Raw genomic sequence first — 21,319 nt, 5'->3', positions numbered from 1 at the left:
GGGATACTTAAAACACATTTGCGAAGGAAAAAACAAAGCAAAACAAACATTCATATAATGTAAGGCAGCTTTTACTTAAATAATATTTAAAGTTTCATTGTAAACAAGAGGTTTGTACTGTGCCTAATGTAATGTAGAAACCCCCATGCTTGGCAATTGAAACTATAGCTCACAATATTAGCTCTTACAGACTGTCATTTTGTAGAGTTCTGTGCATATCTGAGTGTGCAATGTTGTTAAAAAATATTTACATCTAAACACAAATAACTAACAATTAGCATGTTAGAGTCCAAGTATATCCACAGTTTTACACACCTAACTTAAAACTGTCAAATAATTAGGACAGAAATGTACAGGCTCAACAATCTGATGGAAAGAAATAGAAGAAAATAATGTAAGCATTAAAAAAAAAATTTCCTCTGCATCTCAGTTTTTTCAATCTGGCTGAAAAAACCCCCAAAACTGAAAATTCTTTTAAAAACTATAAAATAATGTTTGCAAATTAACAGTAAATATTTTCTTCCCTTTTAAGAATAACCAACAACAAAAACAAATTTTATATTCCTCAACACAATGAAGTGGGACCATCAATTCAAGTGACTTTGAGTTGCTCAATAATAAATCCTTTGCTGAAATCTGGGCCATCGTGAGAGAAATAAAAGGTCAGTGCAAATATGTGTACCAGCCGTTCAGCATTGTATCTTTCAGTGTTGTCTTACTGAATTATTCAAATTAGAAATAAAAAAGAATGCTAAGAGTGACAGCTCATGTAATTACCTCATTACATTCATCCACAAGTATAAAGAAGAGATCAAATCGGGACATGATAGGAGCCGATAGATTTATATTCTGTTTCAATGATTTTGACCTGTCATAGTGTCCACTGACTGGATTTGCTGCTGCCAAAATGGATGTCCTGGCATTCAGAGTAGCCTGAGCAAAAAACAAAGAATTAACAGGTTTCTAAAAGACATCTGGACTGACCAATAAATTTAGGACAAAATGCTCATTCTCACTCATAATAAACTAACTACAAACCAAAATAATTAGATAGCCACCTTTTCTACCTATGGTTCATCAAAATTAAGGTCTGAGAATACACAGTGCAGCAAACTCCCATGTTTGTGGTATGATAAGCATATTCTTCAAACCAGCAATTTCTTCTTAGCAATTTATCTTGCAGATAGGTACAAGAAGAGAGTATGGGCTATAATGTGGACCATTGACCATGAGGTGCAGCGATGCCCAGAGATGTACTTACCAAATGCAATGGATGTGTCATGATGATGGGAGAGAGTGTTGCTGTGGGGGGAGTGGTGGGGTGGGGGCGGTGGGGTTGAATGGGATCTCGTATTTTTTTGAATGTAATATTTTTAAAAAATGAATTAAAAAAAAAAAAGAAAGATGTGTGAATAAGATTTATTTCTGCATTATTGTTTGTAATACAAAAGACTGGAAATGACCAAGATGTCACTCTACACGAGTCTGATGAACTAAGCAAAGTACATACAACTGAATACCACAGAGTAATTAAAAGCCAAGGTAGATTAGTATGTACTGATATAGGAAGACTGTCAAAACAAAATTAAACACAAGGAACAAAAAATATATTCCTGAAAGGGACATAAGAAACCTAGTAGATATCTCCGGTTGGAAGATGCAGTAGATTTCTCTTGCACCGGGAACTGAAACTGGACCCCCCAGTGCAAGGGAGAGGCGCTCAATCACTTGAGCCACTTCAGCTTCTTCTGTTGTGTCTCTCACTGTCTTTCGTCTGTGTCTCCTTATGATGCCATCTTGTTGTGTCAGCTCACCGCACCTGCCCATCACACCAGCTCACTGTCTTGTCTTCTCCAGGAGGCCCCAGGAACCAAACCCAGGACCTCCCATGTGGTATGTGGGAGAGCTCAATTGCTTGAGTCACACCCACTTTCCAGTACTGGCTTTTATATCTAGGTCTTTGATGTATTTTCAGTTTATTTTTGTTTAAGTGAGGTAGGGGTCCTCTTTCATTCTTTTGGATATTGTTATTCAGTTCTCCCAGCACCATTTGTTGAAGAGACTGCTCTGTCCCAGCTAAAAAGGACTGACAGGCTTGCCAACAATCAACTGACCGTAGAGGTAACAATATTTTTGAACTCTCAATTCAATTCCATTGCTCAATGCCTATCTTTATTTTTTAAATTTATTCCTCTCCCCTTCCTCCCCTCCTCCCCCTGTTGTCTGCTTTCTGTGTCCATTCGCGGTGTGTTCTTCTGTGTCCACTTCTATTTTTGTCAGTGGCACTGAGAATCTGTGTCTCTTTTTGTTGCATCATCTCTCCATGTGTGCGGCACCACTCCTGGGCAGGAGGCTGGACTTTCGCACTGGGTGGCTCTCCTTACAGGGCGCACTCCTTGTGCATGGGGTCCTTTATGTGGGGGACATTCCTGTGTGGCACGGCACTCCTTGCGCATATCAGCACTGCACATGGGCCAGCTCCACACAGGTCAAGGAAGTCCTGGGTTTGAACCGCAGACTTCCCATGTGGTAGGCAGACACTCTATCCGCTGAGCCAAGTTCGCTTCCCCAGTGTCTACCTTTATGCTAAAACCCTGCGGTTTTAACCACTGTAACTTTGTAATATGCTTTAAAGCCAGAAGTATGTGCCCACTGACTTTTGTTCTTTTTTTAAGACCTTTGTGGCTATTCGGAGTCGTTTTCCCTTCCAAATAAATGTGGTAGTTGACTTTTCCATTTCTGAAAAGGAGGCTGCTGGAATTCTGATTGGGATTGCATTGAATCTGTAAATCAATTTGGGCAGAATTGACATCTTAACAATATTTAGTCTTCCAATCCATGAACACGGAATGGTCTTCCATTTGTTTAGATCTTCTTTAATTTCTTTTAACAATGTTTTGCAGTTTTCTGGGTATGGGTCCTTTATATCCTTAGTTAAATTTATTCCTAGGTATCTGATTTTTTAGTTGCAATTGTAAAAGGAATTATTTTCTTGATTTCCTCCTCAGATTGCTCATTACTAGTATAGAGAAACACTAATGATTTTTGTGTGTTCATCTTGTATCCTGCCATTTTGCTGAACACATTTATTAGCTCTAATAGTTTCATTTGGATTTTTTGGGTTTTTAAAAATATAGGATAATATCATCTGCAAAGAGGGAGTTTTACTTCTTTCTTTCCTATTTGGATTCCTTTTATTTTTTCTTGCCTAATTGCTCTAGTTAGAACTTCTAATAAAATGTTGAATAACAATGATGATAGTCTTTTAACTATTTGAATGCATTATTTTTATTTTTTAAAAGTTTCATTTAACTCTCTAATGTTGGTTACAATCCTTATTAATTACTCATTTTAAAAGTCTCTCTGGTTATTTTTGTTACTATTGAAAGCACCCTATATCAAAGAATATAAAAACTTTGCACATGGAAATTACTTTGCCTTGGCAACACATTTACATGATACCCTAGCCAGCCCCTATAATTTGGATTATAAATTTTCAGGCCTGTATATTCCGTTTTAATGAACAGTATTACATGGTGAAGTAATGAATTTTATCCAGGTGAACTCTTCCTCTAAAGTGCTTCATTAATCCACAAGATATGGCATGATACAATGGAACAGAGAAGAACACACATACCTTCACTCCTGCTTTAGTGATGGAGATGGTCTGCTGTTCCATAGCTTCATGAATGGCAACTTGGTCCCGCACATCCATCTTATCAAATTCATCAATACAACACACACCCTGTAACCAAACAGATCTGGCATTAAAAAAACTTCTTCAGATGTAAAATGAGAAAGAACTCACAAAGTTTGCTAAAACAGAGAACTTTCCATTCTCTAAACAACTGGAAGAAGATAGGTAAGTATTCCTAATTCCCTCTTGTACAGCAAGATAGTTTAATAGACCTCAGAGCAAGAAAGAATCATACATTTTGATTCATTTTAAATTAACAGCTAAACTAAAAACACACAGGTACTTAATGTACTTTTATTCAACATCAGAACATTGTGTTAACTTTAGCATCAAGACATTCCAGGTCACTGCATCATCGATTTTAGGCTGGGGAAGTGAAGAGTGAAGATGGAACATAATGAAGAATATAAGCAAGTATACCTACAACTTATATACATCCAAAGAACTAGCTACGTCAAATACATGCAAAATGCAATACTTGTGAGAAAAGGGCAAAAAAACACTCATTGTACACGTTTCAGTGTTTAGACACATTCATAAAAGTGTCATGGTCTGGAAAGGAAAAATTGCTAGGAAGTACCTTCACAGCAACCATATATACTCAGAGCAGTCAACACACTCTACAGAGGTTTGGCAAGTGCCGATTAATGATGATTCCAATTAAACTGTAGATTAATAAGACTTATGAATTATTTGACTACAGGATGATTAAAAAAAAAAGACTTTTTAACAGAAACTTCAGCCTTTATGTTAGTGTAGAGGTATTCCATTTCTTTATATCCAAGAATGTAAAATGTTCTTACATTATCAGCCAACATCAACGCTCCAGCCTCAATGACAAACTCATGAGATTCTTCATCTCTCACAACAGCTGCTGTTAAACCAGCAGCGCTGGAGGCTTTGCCACTAGTGTAGACAGCTCTGGGGCTGAACTCTTCCACATGCCTGTGCAAGGTGATCATAGAAATGAAACACTTATGAATATGTGACTACAAAGAACTCTTTCCCAGGAATAACAGCTGACAGGAGTTATGTCAATTAGAGTTTAAATTCTTGTTTAAGAACGTCTGAGAGGAATTAGGCACAAGTACTTCATAAAGACATGCCACAGAATGAATGGGCAAAGACTCTTGAATGGGAAGCCTAATCTTCTTTAGTCTTTTAAATGGATTTAAATTCATTCCTATCAACCAGCAAGGTGAATTTAACACATGACCAAAAAACACCAATTTTAAAAGTCTTTAATAAAAAGGTTAGCAAAAATAATTTATTAGAAGTTCCTGCAACAAAAACAAACAAAACTAGATTTGGGATTTATTCCAGAAATGAAAGCTTGGTTTAACATAAAAAATCAATATACTACACCATTATTAATAGATGAAAGGACAAGAACCACAGGACCATCTCAGTCAAGGTAGGAAAAGCAAATGACAAAATCAAATACCCTGCCATGATAAAAGCATTCAACAAACTAGGTATAGAAAAGACTTTCCTCAACCAGATGAAAGGCACCTATGGAAAAAAATCACAGGTAACATCAAACTTAATGGTGAAAGACTACATGCTTTCCTCTAATATCAGAAACAAGGCAGAGATGTCCACTCTCACCATTTCTGTTCAATATTGTACTGGAAGCTCTAGACAGGGTGATTCAGCAAGAAAAAGAAAAGGCAAATAAATAAAATAATAAAGTAAAATAAACGACATCCAAGTTGGAAAGGAAGAAAATTTATCTATTGCACATGACATGATCTTGCATATACATTTTTTTCTGAAAAAATGGGGAAATGTTCTTGTCTTATTGCTGTGAGGATAAGACCTAATACCCCCACATACACAGCACCAGGCACATAGCAGGTGTTCAAAAATGATTACTATTATTTTGAGTCTCAAATTTTTTAAAAGTTTCAAAGTAACCAAGTACTTACAGCTTCTAAAATAAACAAAAATTTCTAAAAGTAGTATTCATGCTAAGATTAGCATTTTATGTCTCTTCCTCATAGCACTGCTTTTGGAAAAACATGCCCTTGTTTAAGAACCTTAAGATGTTTGCTTCTTAGTCTCAGCAATCCTATATCTAAGAATCTATCCAAATGAAACAAACAGGAGAAAACCCAGATTTTGACCTAAACCACTCTATTAAACTGCCCAACAACAGGACTAGGGAAATGATTCTGTAAGTTATTGTACACCAGTAAAAAATAATAACTGTGAAAATGAAACATGGAAAAATGTTTAGGGTAAATTAAAATAAAAAATATGTATGCTGTCATTTGCTATCATGAAAATACATATTCAAATATCCAAAGACTTGAAGATAGTATACAAAGATTACAAGAGTTATATGTGAGATTGATACTATAGGTAAAGTTCCCTATTCCCAAAAAATTTCAAATGCTATGTTCTACTAAAAAAAATTAAGGTGTATTTAATAAGAGTGTTATATTTTCAACCTGGTCTTAATTTACACTCCTCCCCCTCTCTTAAAGGCATGTTAAGTGCACTCCTGTTAGCACAGAAAGCGTGGAACAATGCACAGGTTGTCCTGAGCACTACTTCAGGCAAATACTTACTTGAGAAATTGGCTCTTAGCTGTACTTGGGTCACCAACAATGCAAACATTTATATCCCCTCGAAGAGAGGTCCCTTCCCCTGTGGTCTTTGGGACACCACCAAAAAGCATCAGCAGGACACCCCGTTTTACTTCATCATTGCCTAAAATGAAAAGAAGCTACAGATGAAAAACCCATGTAACTTTTCAACATGAAGTTCATCAGTTTCATAGGAAACTACAAAGGCATGCATGTTTACCAACCCAAAGAACAGATATATCTGAGGAATATATAACACACCAAAAAGCCAAAGCAAACAAAAAAAAACCCTTAGAGGAAAAATACCTGACTTCTAAAACATTGGTTCTTGCTCTGTGAACTTAATGGTACATAACCACCATTGCAATGCCTTCACCTATACTGCGGATGTTATACGCCAACGCTCATTAATATTAAGAGCCTTTTATTGCCCACAGTCTATCAATGGGCCAAATTTAAGTCCTCTTTCTTATACGAAGCCTTTCCCAATGCCCTTGTCCTCCAAGGGTCTCTCCCGATAAATGAACTATGTCCATCACAGACTACCACATTTGCTAGTTCTTTCTACTGGCAAGTCTTGCAGTTCCCTCAAGAATAACTAGTATCATGCATAGTGACCAACACATCTGAATGAATTAATGTGGATTAGATGAAACAATGAATGCAATTTACACCTGCTTCTATTTAACAGCTCATAAATCCAAAAAGAAGGAAATGCACAATTAGTATGTACAATACTAATACAAAAAAGATAATAAAAGGGTGATATACAGGAAAAAATACACCTACCATAAATAATGGACAATACAACTACTTTAATAATATTTCAGTAACAAAGATAACTACTGGTAATAAAAATAGTACAGAGGAGCGGATGTGGCTCAAGTGATAGGGCTTCTGCCTACCATATGGGGGAACCCGGGTTCAATCCCTGGGGCCTCCTGGTGAAAAAGAGAAAGCATGCTTGCACAGTAAGCTGCATGCCCGCATGAGTGCCCACATGGAGAGCCGAGTGCCCATGTGTGTGCCCCATGTGGTGAGCCAAGTGCCTGTGCAAGTGAGTCATGCAGCAAGATGATGACACAACGAAAGAGAGATGAAGAGGAGAGTCAAGGTGAAGCACAGCAGAAACCAGGAACTGTGGTGGCAGAGCTGACAGGAAACCTCTCTCCACATCAGAGGTCCCTAGGATCGAATCCCAGTGAATTCTAGAGGAGAAAAAATGAGAAGACAAAAAGAAAAACAGATACAGAAGATCACATAGCAAATATTGCAGGAAGGGAAGGGGGACAGAAATAAATAAAAAAACGAACAAATCTTTAAAAAAAACAATTATTTTAAAAAGTGCTGTTATCAATAGCAACAAATGTGGGAAACGGACTTTGGCCCAGTGGTTAGGGCGTCCGTCTACCATATGGGAGGTCCGTGGTTCAAGCCCCGGGCCTCCTTGACCTGTGTGGAGCTGGCCATGCACAGCGCTGATGCGCGCAAGGAGTGCCGTGCCACGCAAGGGTGTCCCCCGCGTGGGGGAGCCCCACGCGCAAGGAGTGCGCCCGTGAGGAGCCGCCCAGCGTGAAAAGAAAGAACAGCCTGCCCAGGAATGGCGCCGCCCACACTTCCCGTGCCGCTGACAACAACAGAAGCGGACAAAGAAACAAGACGCAGCAAATAGACACCAAGAACAGACAACCAGGGGAGGGGGGGAAATTAAATAAATAAATAAATCTTTAAAAAAAAAATATTAAAAAAAAAAAAAAAAAAATAGCAACAAATGTATCACACCAATGCAAGGTGTTTGGGGTGGGGCAGTGTATGCAAACGTGAATGCTGTATTTTATGCATTATTATTGTGTAAACTCACAACTTCTCTAATTAAAAAAAAAAAAAGATAAAAAAATAAAAAAAGAACAGCACAATGGATGTTTGGAAATGCACATTTAAAGAAGAGAGCAATGGGGAGCAGAAGTAGCTCAAGTGGTTGGGTGCCTGCTTCCCACATACAAGGTCCCGGGTTCAATCCCCAATACCACCTAAAAAAAAAAGAGTGCACTTTAAATATGCCTAATTATTATGACTCTTTGCACACTATACCAACAAAGCACAAGGCTTATTTATACAAATCATTCCATAAAAGCAGAAAATAAGTATCTGTTCCACAGAAAACTGACTCATGACGTATTAAACAAAAAGCAAACAGCATATGGTGTTAACTTCTGACACCAGGTCATGAAAGGCATTACACTTTTCCTTGTTTTGCACTCTTAGATCACTGGCTCTGGAGGAAGCTAGCTGCCATGTTGTGAGGAATTCAAACAGCCCTATGGGGAAGTCCATGTGTTAAGGATATAAGACCTCTGGCTAACACTAATGTGCAAGGCATATGACTGAGTCCTCTTGGAAATAAATCTTCCAGCCCCAGTCAAGCATTCATGACTGCCTCCTCATGAGACCCTAAGCCAGAATCACCCAGCTTAGCCTCTTCCAAATTCCTGATTCACAGAGACTGTGTAAGATAATAAATGTTTGTTATTTTAAGTGGCTAAGTAATCTGTTACATAGCAATAGACAACTTAAGTGTGTGGGGGGGAGGAGAACAGCAAGGATTAAAGGATTTCAGTTCAGCCCATTAATGAAATAGTTCAAAAAGGTCATTTTTAAGTGATTAAAAATATATGCATAGGGAGGCAGATGTGGATTAAGTGATTAAGCTCCTGCCTACCACACGGGAGGTCCCAGGTTCAGTTCCCAGTGCCTCCTGTAGAAGATGAGGAAGACAGGCTGCTGGTGCAGTAAGCTGATGCAACAAGGAGACACAAAGAGACACACAAGAAAGCAGGGAGTGGAGGTGGCTCAAGCAATTGAGTGCCTCTCCCACATGGGTTTGGTTCCTGGTGCCTCCTAAAGAGGAGAGCAGATGCAGAGAGCACGCAGCAAATGAACACGGAGCACAAACAACAAGGGAGAGGGATAAATAAATAAAATCTTGAAAAAAAAATATACACACACACACATGTAGAAGAAATACCCAGAATCTTACGAGTTCTTGTGATAATTCCAATTGGGTGTGGAAGAAAAAAGATGGACAAATACAAGGGTAAAACAGAAGCATCAAAATTTCAGGCATTATCTTTCAAATACACAAAGGGGATTTAATAACTGACAGTGTGCAACCAAAAGTCAAGGAAATGTGAAAGGACACTGACAAAGGCAAAGTCATAGTACTAGTAACCAAGATAGATCACAAAATTTCCATGTAAGAAAATTAAAACGAAAAACAAAACCAGGAGATTAATTCAGCATATTGGAACGTACTTATGTGCAGTTCTGCCCTAAGCCCAGAAAAAAGAGATTATCTGATTTGTGTCCTTTAAAAAATCATTCACTGCTATTCATAACCATTATTTTGATCTCAAGTTTATGTTACAAATGGAAAGAACTCTTACCATGTATAGTAGGGAACAGGCTAGTACAAAGATTGTGGTATAGATTTTTATCTTGACTCATTTCAAACACTTTCTCCCACTCCTTCACAGTCATTTGGTTCTTAATGCTCTCAGCTGTCTGTTCTTCATCTCGGAGTTCTTTCCCTCCAAACTGAGGGATAGAGGAGGGAAAAAAAAGTTAGCACAGAAGCAGCTAAAATAACCTGACAGAGAAAGAACATCACTTTAAGCAAAATATAGCCTAGGAGGTCAAATTGAGAATCTGTTGACAACAAAGGATTTTTTCCCCCAAATCCCCAAACTAGTAAGACCTTTAATATCAAGGTTTTGCCATTTGTTCAGTGAACTAAAAAAAAAGTCATCACTGTTTTCTATTGCTATTTAAAATGAATCTAAATGCTCAAAAGATGAGCCTTAGCTGATTAATTACTGACATGAAAATGAAGTACTAGGATATTATGTTCACCCCTTTTTCCAACGGTGAACTATTTTCCAAATTCTTTCCCACTGCTTTCTCATTCAGGACATAGAATCAAAGTAAGCGAACAAGTTGAATGTCAGGAATCCACTGCTCTCAGAAAGACTAATTTTCTTTACTTCCAGATAACTACATCTTGTCCTTGTACTTCCTCCAGGAGTGTGACAGAGGAACAATACTTTTTATAACAAAAACCTGTACAATTTATACCAATGCATTTAAAGCATCAAGCTCTTAGGTATGAAACAAAACTTTCCCTCAAGGTCAGAAAGACAAACATGAAAAGATTTTATTTTATTTTTTTCAAGGAGGTACTGGGGATTGAACCCAGGGCCTCATACATGGGAAGCAGGCGTTCAACCACTTCAGCTACACCCTTTCCCCCCAGACTTGGTTTTAAAACTAAAGAATCAAATCTCAACCCACCCCCCATTATTAACATGAATTAGATCAGTAAGATGCTTCAGAAATCTAATACTTTGTGGCAGCCTCAACAGTGGGAGGTCTTTCATAAGCTTTGGCATTCTATTAAAAAGACTTACCCTCGGGTTGGTTGGTGCAACACAGCAAGCAAGAAAGACCAGCCTATAAGAAAGGTCTCTAACACCAAGAGCCCGGAGTCCTCGAATGCCCTCTGTCTCATAGCCATCAACACCACTAACACGAGAATCAGTTTCTGCACGTGCTCCTGAAGGATTGAAAAATAGTTGCTTCACAGCCAACTCGAATACTGAAGGAGCAGAGAACTAGAATTGCTCATATATATGAAAACTATAAATCCTAAAATTTCATTTGGGCTTTGGAAACTTTTAGCACAATACCTTTGTAGTAAAATCAATTCATTTTTATTGTCATCATAAACTCTGATTATTTAACCAAAAAGAAGGCAGTAAAGATGCAAGGAACTAGATACTCTATAGTTCATATAAGCGACAAGTTGTTAAATTTGAGCAACAGATTACCTACCTGGTGTGCTAAGCCTGGAGACATCAGGCACAACAATCAGCGTCCCTGTAAAGTCACACTTGTCACCAGCTTGAGCTGACTCCACAGCTTCAGCCCTCAAGATCACTTCTAAACTGCGGGGAATACTCCCTCGAGGAAGCTCAGCTTGAGTCTCCTGAATACGAACCTATAACGAAGACAAAGTAATGGCCAAGAATGAGAAAGGATCCGTTTCAAACGCCCCACAACCTAAAACCTATGCCACAAACACTGGCATGTTCTATACTGTTTTTCTGAGTGTAGATGCCAATGTTCATGCTAAAAATTCTCTGCCTAAAACTCCTTTTACACTATTATAATAAATTTAAAATAATCCAATTTAATAGTAAGTTGATTAGTGATTAAACTCTACTAAAAAACTTCACTTTTATTCTCATTAAAGAATATATTTTTGTCTGTTCAAAACGACCATGTTCTCTATTCCACCTTTCCCTCAACTTTTCAGGGAAATTTTATGAAAAATTCTAAATATACTTTACCTTTAAAACTTCTACTGGTATGAAACAATTTTTAATGTTGCTTACACAGAAACACAAACACACTTTTTTTTTTACTCTAGCATCCGAAAGTTATAAGCATCAAAACCCTTTACCCTAAATACTTTAGCACTCATCTTCTGAGAGAAAGGACCATATCCTAAGTACAATACCATTTTCAAACCCAAGAGAATGAAACAATATTTCATTCCATAAGGTATATCTAGTATCTAGTTCATCTTCAAATTTCCACAATTGACAAGGATGTCCTTTATCACAGCTGGTTTTTTTTTTAACCTCCAAACTAAATTCCAGTCTAGATTCACAGTTTGTATTTGGTTGTTATAATCATGTTCTTTTTAAAATATAAACTTCTCTTACCCAAAGCTGTTGGCTTCTTATAAACTATCAGATTAATAAAAGAAAACTAATAAATAACAGATTTACTATTTTAGTCTAATACCAATGCTTGAGTTGTTGAGCTGTTTCAACTTTCTTTCCTCTTTGCACACCCCCAGTCAATAAATCCTGAGATTTCAGACTTCCTCTTCATTCATACTGCTATCACCCATCACCTCTTGCCCAGGTATCTATAATTGTCTAACCATAATTATCTTGTTAATACTACATACCACTGTTCTATAATTCTTCCTTAAAAACAAAACAAAACAAAAACAAAAAACAAAATAAAATCAAACATACACATCCTCTTAAAATATACTACCACTGCTTATCAAGGTAGGTTTAAATTCTCACTTGAAATTTAAGGATTCAAGAAACCTAGAACCTCATATTAACTCATCTTTCAGATAACCACTAGTTTGGCCCCTTTATTTCAATCATGATAATCATTATTATTATTGACAAACATCAAGTCCGTCCCAGTCTTTGACTTGTATTCAAGTCTTCTTCCCTCCTACCCACCAACTGAAATCTTACCCTGAAATATCTCTTTCTCAAAGGGTTTAACCCAAATTCTTAATTAATAATAATGGTTATCTTTTTCTTTGAGAAACTGTGTCAGTCTGAAAGAACTTTCAGCCCAAGTTATTAAAGGTTAAAACACATTTATATACTGATAATTGAAATTTCCATTAAGTTTTTGGCTTAAATCTGTAATCACACTTGACGTGTCATTTAACATAAAAACCGAGTTTAACATTGTCTAAATATAAACTATTTCAAGAGCCTAGAAGTGACTTATTAGCATAGGATGGATCTGATATAAACAGAAGTAAATAAATACCTTTTGAAAATCAACAAATCGAGACTTGTTTGTATCCAGCAAGAATCTCCTCCTGTTGGCACAAACTGGATTTCGGCAGATGTTTGGCTGTGTGTATTTAAACTGCTGTTCTACATCCTTGATCACTGTCTGACAGTCCAAGCACAGGAAAGTTCCACTCACAAGTTCTGGGTGGACTGGGTGAGTCCGTACCACCTGCCCACTGATGCGAGTGAGCAAACCAATTCTGGATGAAGTGAGTTCTCGAATTCTGTTTAAAGACAAGCGTGAACTAGTAAACACTTATTTCCCAACTAAGAAAATCCACCTGCTTTAATGAGAAAGTATCCAATGGAAATTTAAGCTTAAAAAAAAAAAAAGAGAGAGACAAGGCATAAGGCATTCTTTGGACTTTCCTACATGAACAATTTATTCAATGTGCCCATTCCTAAATTATACAAACATATACACATTCAAAGCAAAATAGATAAATATGAAAAATTAAATAAAGGACATTAAAGAAATGAAAATTTAAGCAAGATATCATTTTCCTCACACCTTCAAAGGTTAAAATATCACCACTGATAATATTTATGGTTGATAACTGGTTGGGAAATTAGCACTATCATACTCTGCTGATAAAGAGAAAAAATGAGTAAACACTTTCTGGAAGCCTTTGAATTATACATATTACTTTGACCCAACAAGTCTACTTCTAGGAATTTATCTTAAGGATAATTCCATTTTTGTCTTATGCAAAATTTTAATAAGCATATACTACCTCCATAATAAAGTCATGGGGAAAAGTTTTATCCTCAGAAGTTTCAGAAATATTTCTTTTATTTCACAAATCAATGAATATGAAATAAGTGCTAAAAGGGAAAAGCTTTTTTACAAATTCTGCTATTTCAGCTCTGACAAAAATTTTCAAAGATTCAGGAATTGCCAATTGTTCTCAGTTTTCATATTTTCTCACTTGACTAATATTTTTCCAAACTTCCCTGAACTATGAAAATTCTGAGAATTTGCTTCACTTATTTCCAATTCCACCCCCATAGTAAAAAATGTTTCTCCAAAACTAACCTCTCTGGAAAACTGGGTATAACTCTAAAAAGTCACCTGCTCTAAAATTTGTATGGCAAAGCAGTATTTTTTCTTCCTGGTATTTTACAGCACTAACTTACATTATTCTTTTCTAATGCTTGTCATTATCAGTCATAAGGGAAAAAACTGTATGATAACCAACCTATATTTTACATGATTTAGTTAGAAAACCTAAGCCAAAAGAATTTATAGATAAGAAAACGGAGGATCAAGAAAGTAAAAGTGTTTTCTGTGACATTAAACAACAAGCTCATGGCAAACCTAGGACTACAACCTCCCAAGTTTTCTGGCTGCCAATTAGGTGGTGAATTCCTTTTCTTCCAAAGAAATGTTTCTTACTTGTGTCTGGTAGGCAGGTCTTGGAATGCAATATAAAAATCCTTGGCAGGAGGGATCTCTTTACGGTCTTTGACAAAGGTTTTCAAGGCCCGACAGAGGTAAGGGTAAACTCTGAAAATGAGATAAACCAACAAAAAAAATCAACTGATATCTTAAAGAAGCCACCAACGCCCATTCTCTTTCAATGCTTGCCAATGGCTGAGACTATGGAATTTCATCTGGTTACAAGTGAACTTTTGAACCTACCCAAGCAGGACACTTCCTCAGTTTAGGAGCCTCTTTCAATTGTCTCCTATCACCACAAATACATCTATTCCACAACAGAAACACCAAAGATAAAATGCTGTACCTGAGTATCTATCACCTGTAATATCATTTAGTGTCCACATGGTAGGCCACTCCTATCCAAGATGACTCTAGCTGAACAATTACCTTGTCACTCTATGTCCAATACTGTAAGTTTTTTCTGGGTTATATTTAAATCTAGCAAGGATTTCTCCAGTTCGGTGTCAAGGTCTACTACATTTTTTAATGTTTCATTCTTGTCTGAGAAGAAATGAAAGCAGAAGAAATTTGTGTAGCGATATGTGAGGTCACTGGCAGAAATGTTCTGCTTGGTAAAACTGAAGTGTGAGTATCCTCTTAACAGATTTAAGTCATTTAATCTAAGATGTAGACAAAGATTTGCACAGAAACATGTTTCTAGCTGTATATACTAATTAAATACTAAAAGCCTAAGTAATTAAATATGTCTAATCATGGCATTTCTGTCAAAGAGCAATCATTAAAATGTTCTCAAGGAATTTTATATGACATGGAAAAATATTATAATGTTAAGTAAAAAAAGATAGGATGATGTATCTACAACATGGTCCCAGTACTGTTTTTTAAAAGAACACATACACAGAAATACATCAAAATGTGTCAAGAGATGTTCAGGAAACTCCATTTGCAGATTTGGAAGGTTTCAGAAACTGTTGCAGCAGACTTGATAATGGTGATTATCTATAGGTGGTTGGATTATAAATGTACAGATGATTTTCCTCTCTACTTTTCTCTATTTTCTAAATATACACGTATTATTTTCGAAAATCTAAACTGAAAGGGAATGGTAGGTACAACACAATAATGTCACTGCTGCAAAGATAGCCCTGATGCAGCAACACATAATTTTCTTTCTCGAAGTCCCTACTGGGGTGGCGGTTATGGAGGGGAGTGGGGGGTAGGATCAAATGAATGACAGCAATAGCACCAAATGCCTGATACAGTAAGTGAATCTCTTTAAACTGGGGAAAACAATGTAGGAAGCAAAGCTTTTCAATTTGTGAGAAAAACACTCACCTCCACAGAGATCAAGATTAATTCCCAAACAGTACTAAAGTGAAAACAGATGGTATAAAAGGGTCTCCCCTCAAAGGAGGCAAGTAACTTTGACAACTGTTGCCCTGCCTCACAAGTGAACACTTACAGACTAAGAGCTGGCTTCCCAGGTCTCTGCCCCATTCAAAGTAAAGAAGATTAAATACACCAATACCTATAGAACTCCTCTTGAATGGTGGTGGAAAGCTGCTGGTTAAATTGCTCCAAGTCCACAAAACTCACAGTCAGTGTGTTTCTCTCAGGACGAATCAGTTCTTCTGCTAACTGTAAGTACTTTATTTCTCCATCGCTACTCTGGAACCTGTGGATACATGCATATCAGATTAAATTAAAGAATAAGCGGACAGTAGTAAAAAGAATCTGGATGCTGATAATTCAATATATTGATTAAATATCCTTGACTTTAAAGTCAGAAGTTACTTATCCCTCTAAACCTACTTTAAAAAAATTATTTTTCTTAACAGATAAAGACAATCACCTTATCTCATTAAGATCCCTAAGAAGACTAAATGAGAGAATGCCTGAAAACACAGGAAAATTGGGTCTCTGGGTGGACACTTCTCATTCAAAAAATGTGTTCAATAATTGCTAATTATCATTATTCTTTTTCTTTTTTATTTATTTATTTCTCTCCCCTTCTCCCCACCCCCCCAGTGTCTGTTCTCTGTCCATTCGCTGTGTGTTCTTCTGTGACCACGTCAATCCTTATCAGCGGCACCAGGAATCTGTCTCTTTTTGTTGCATCATCTTGTGTCAGCTCTCCATGTGTGTCAGCTCTCTCTGTGTGTGGTGCGATTCTTGGGCAGGTTGCACTTTCTTTCACGCTGGGTGGCTCTCCTTATGGGACGTGCACTCTTGCATGTGGGGTTCTCCTACGCGGGGGACACCCCTGGGTGGTTGGGTGCACTCCTTGCGCACATCAGCACTGTGCATGGGCCTGCTCCACATGGGCAAGGAGGCCCGGGGTTCGAACTGCGGACCTCCCATGTGGTAGGTGGACGCTCTATCCATTGGGCCAAGCCCACTTCCCTCAACTATTATTATTAAAATATTCAATCAAGAAGTCTGGGTTAGGAACTGTAGTTGTTGCTGGGGTTTAATGTATACCCCGGGGACGTGAATCTCTGGACTGACCATGTGATAGCCAGGCTCTGAGCCTCAACAAACTTGCAACTCCTACACTCTGGTTTATTGGACTCACCCCACTCAGCTAACATGGAGGTGAAGAAGGTCAACCACCACACCAGGGAGCCAAGAGTGCCTACAACTGAAAGCAGGAGAATTGCACCCAGCATCCATGTGGAATCTAAGCCCCCTCTTGATATAGATGTGGAGTGGATACAACCATTCTAAGGTCCACAGGATGGAGGAATAGAGTATGGATTAGAGTGGACTCACTGATGTTCTATTCATGAACTATTGTGATTAGTAATCAAAGAAAATGTGGCATTGGTGTGGAGAAAGTGGCCATGGTGGCTGCCAGGGGTAGGGAGTGGGAGGAAGAGATGTGATGTGGGGGTGTTTTCAGGATATGGAGTTGTCCTGGGTGGTGCTGCAGGGACAGTTACAGGACATTGTATGTCCTCCCATGGCCCACTGGGTGGAATGAGGGAGAGTGTGGGCTATGATGTGGACCATTGACCATGAGGTGCAGTTGTGCTCAGAGATGTATTCACCAAATGCAATGAATGTCTCATGACGATGGAGGAGGTTGTTGTTATGGGGGGAGGAGTAGGGTGAGGCGGGTGGGGGTGGGGGGTATATGGGGACCTCATATTTTTTGAATGTAACATTAAAAAAATAAAGGAAAAAAAAAAAGTCCAGGTTAAAGCCGAAAGACTCAATTTCCCAAGGGAATTTGAAAAGTGACAGATTAGTTGATCTAAGAAACAGAATAAAAATAAACGAAGTGCTTCACTATGACCTCAGGAAAATTGAAACACTCATATGCACACACCTTACGCACTTTTTTAACATAACATGCAGATTAGTCATGAGATAGAATCAATCCCTCCTTCAAATATACCACATTCTAAATATTAAATATTTACTGAACAACATCTATGTGCAAAGTTCTTGCCAGAGATACCTGAAGCTGCAAATGAGTGATGTTCCTGCCCTAGAGTTGATACTCTCAGAGGAGACAGGCATGGAAACAATTGAGAAAGGTAAGTAAGATATTCTACTAAAGAAAGGTACAGGCAGAGCAGGTATAGCTCAGTAGTTTGAGCACCTGCTTCCCCTGTACCAGGCCCTGGATTCAATCCCTGGTACCTCCAAAAAAAGGTACAAAAAATGTGCTATTAGTATAAACTAATTCTGCCTAACAGAAAGGCTTCCTACAAGTAAAACGTATTATTGGAATCCAGCCATGAAAGATGCTAAAAATTTGAAAGAAAAACAGGGCTGATGGATAAATGGACTGTAAATATTTGTAATTATTTACAAAGAGAAGATACAGAAGGAGTGTGGAAAATAAAACTGGAAAGCGGAACTAGGAAGAATTTGGACTTTATTCCATTGCAATGGCAAATCAAAGTTGGCTTTTCAAGCGGGAGTTAACTACCCCCCCCCTCAGAGTACCAGGAATATTTGTCTTGTTCATTGCCACTCCCAGTATCAAGCAGCATGGTAAGTAAAGGAACTTAAAATTATTTGAAAGAAAACATTTACTGAGGATCTTTAAGATGTGGTGGGTAGATGGGAGTTGAAGGCGGGATTCACATTCAAGCTGAGCGGCTGACAGATAAATAAAGATATAAACAGTTACGTTACCAGAAATACATGGGAAATGGTAACCCTGGGAACTTTAGGGAAGAAGGTAAATAGTGTTTCCTGAAAGGGTCACAAGGGCTTCACAAAGGAGACGATGAGTCTTAAGCTGGGCGTTGAGGGTCAGTAGCTGTCAGGCAGAGGATAACACTGCCAAAAATAACATACGTAAAATCATAATTTCACATAGTCAGAATTTCAACATTCCGAAGTCCTGGAGGCAGCTGAGTCAATACTCTGTGAGAGCAGCAATCTACGTGTACTATCTAAGAAAGGTAACGGTAGCAGTGCGGGGAAAAACCAGGGAGTAGATATACAGGAGGCCTGGAGCCCAGACGGCTACAGGAATAAAGGGGGGAGGAGAAAAGGCAGTAGGGGAACGGGGAGGAGGGGCAGGGAGGAAGGAAGTCCCGCGGAAGGACGGATGCATTCAGCCGCCCTTCAGGAGGGTAGGGGCGATTCCCCACCCTAGCATCTGTCAAACTCTCGTTCACAGCAGGAAGAGCCACAGTCTGCTGTGATCATTCCATCGCCAGCGGTCCACAGGGAGCCAGGGGCCTCGAGGAGGACCCACATGCCACTTCTGCCTCTCACTAGACCCCGCCAAGCTCGTGTGGCCTCGTTGGACAAACTGCTCAACCTCACCGAGCTTGTTTCCGCATCGCTAACAAGAGACTAAACTACTACTGGCCTTCGAGTGATGTCGCGAGGATTAAAAGATATAAGCCAAGCGCTTAGCGCGGGGCATTCAGCACAAACTTGAATAAATCGCTGGAGATTATTTTTATCCGCAAAAACCAGCCCTGGCCGTCCCAGCTCCTCGCTGGGTCTCGGCTTGCTGCTTAAGGCCGGGCAGGGGCCGCTCCTCGAAGGCGCGCGCGATGCCTGGGTTCCCGAGTCCGCGCGCAGCGCGCGGGCCCGGGGCGGGGTGCGGGCGGCCGGCCAGGGGAGGCCCGAGCCCGCCGACTTACTCCTCCAGGAAGTCCAGGAACAGTTTCTGGCACTTCTCGGCCACCTCGTCACGGACTTCCAGGTGCTGGGAACCGGCAACCGGCTCCGCGGCCGCCGCGAGGTCCATCGCTGCCTGGAGGGGAGGTGCCGCCGCCGCCACACTAGCCCACCACGAGATGCTTCTTCCCGGACGCCGCTTCTTTGCGCGCGCCGCCGCCGCCGCCGCCCCGCCCCTTTGCCGGAGCGGCACAGCTGGAGCCAATCGTGGTGCAGGAGCTCGGGGATTTCGCGCCAAACTTGCCCAATAAGCGGCGATTTCTCTTGCAGCCCCACCCACTGAGCGGTGATTTCGCGCCAAAAGCAAAGAAAGCTGGGGACATTGCTATTGCGCCTGCGCAGTGTGGCCGTGTCTTGGCGGTGTTTGGCTTTTGGAGCATGTTACAAACTCGGATCTTTGGGTGATTAGTTAGACGTTCCTCAAGTTATTACGATATTAATTGAGCGATAGCAGTAAAGCTCCATGGGAGAGAAAAATAAGATTCAGACCTCCTACTTGAGCTGTCTGGTTGGAGGAAATAAGCTGTAAACCACCGGATAAAACCCTGTAGAAGCAAAAAAGTAAAAAAAACAAAACCTTTGGAAGAGCTAAAAGAAATTTGTGAACGGTGCGCAGGTACCTCTTCTAATATTCTGATTGCAGAGCCCTCTTCTCCTTGGCTCTTTGCACTGATCACGTACGAATGTGTATGGTTAGCCACTACTTTTGCTGGGCCGCCAACAAATTGAGAAGTTTGGACCACTTCAATTTTTTGAGGCTTTCAGTACAATAAAAAAGATTTTTAGATTCCTAATAGGGTGACGACAGTTATAGTAATTGCAGTTATATTCTAAACCTTGAACGTTTTATTACTGCTTTTTTCAGTAAGTAGAATAAGCCTGGATTAATTCAATGTACATATTTACCCCATGCCCCCTACCCGCTCTTTCTTTTTTAAACTGAGTAATTGTTGTAACACATACATATACAAATACACTCTTATCTAGATATTTACAGGGTTTAGCAAAAATGCTTATTATTGGTGTACTGTAGTTTTTCTGTGATTGTGTCTATTGCTTCATTTGAAGGTGATGGGAACTAGAGGCACTGTATCCCCTAGCCCTTACCAGCTCCAGATTGTATAATATATCCGCTTGCCTACTGGACTTGCCCAATTGAATGGGTTTTAGGAATCCCAAACTCAACTGCTTCCTGAATATTCACAACTTAGTGTACTAAAGAGAAAAGAATGAAAAGGCCTTACTCTTTTCTTTCCAATTTTCCCTTTCCTCACTGCTCTTGCTCTTCTATTCTTGGTAAATTTCTCAGAACTCAAGTCCCATGTTCAGAAAGAAAAGACAAAACATGAGAGAGCAGACAGAAACTCAGGATAAAGCCCTGCTCCCATTACTTCCTGTTACTTCAAGGTGAGCCTCCATTGCCTCACAAGAATTGGGGCTGCAGCTCCCTGTCTGTGATCTGGTCAGTGCACCTAGTACTTCTTTCCAAGAGGTAATGTCATTCCTTTTCTCAGGTTTTGCTTTATATTTCTTATATACATTGTCATCTGCTTGAGCTTATGCTACTGTCTTCTGAAGAAAGTTTCCAGTGTCAACAGCATATAAGGAAGCATCAGAGGTCATCGGATTTATCTTATGAAGAAGGATTGGAATCCCTAGTGGGAGGTAGAGATGGGGAGGGAAGATGAGGACTTGTGGAAAAATGTTGTGGCTGGAGGAGACAGGGCTCCTAAATATTTCCAAGTCTCTCCACTTCTCTTGATCTCCATTCTTAATCATTTTATTAATTTAAGCCATCATT

General features: G+C 39.2%; 1 protein-coding gene across 1 annotated transcript in view; it reads right to left on the bottom strand.

Annotated features, from left to right (window-relative positions):
• MCM6 (minichromosome maintenance complex component 6) overlaps positions 1-19,692 on the bottom strand; it is a 40,673-nt gene extending 20,981 nt beyond the window's left edge. Inside the window, exons 1-11 of the mRNA XM_004480157.2 lie at positions 19,482-19,692; positions 15,893-16,039; positions 14,359-14,469; positions 12,937-13,186; positions 11,176-11,341; positions 10,752-10,897; positions 9,732-9,882; positions 6,271-6,412; positions 4,501-4,642; positions 3,638-3,745; positions 778-933 (exon numbers count right to left, since the gene is read on the bottom strand). Of these exons, the coding sequence (XP_004480214.1) occupies positions 778-933; positions 3,638-3,745; positions 4,501-4,642; positions 6,271-6,412; positions 9,732-9,882; positions 10,752-10,897; positions 11,176-11,341; positions 12,937-13,186; positions 14,359-14,469; positions 15,893-16,039; positions 19,482-19,588 (1,626 nt within the window). The 5' untranslated portion in view covers positions 19,589-19,692. The remainder of the gene's footprint in view (positions 1-777; positions 934-3,637; positions 3,746-4,500; positions 4,643-6,270; positions 6,413-9,731; positions 9,883-10,751; positions 10,898-11,175; positions 11,342-12,936; positions 13,187-14,358; positions 14,470-15,892; positions 16,040-19,481) is intronic.
• Positions 19,693-21,319: the final 1,627 nt, after the last annotated feature.

The sequence above is a fragment of the Dasypus novemcinctus genome, chromosome 7, assembly GCF_030445035.2.
Source record: "Dasypus novemcinctus isolate mDasNov1 chromosome 7, mDasNov1.1.hap2, whole genome shotgun sequence".
Classification (NCBI taxonomy): Eukaryota; Metazoa; Chordata; class Mammalia; order Cingulata; family Dasypodidae; genus Dasypus; species Dasypus novemcinctus.
Note: the sequence above shows the minus strand (reverse complement) of the source record. Positions and strands in the feature narration are given on the sequence as shown.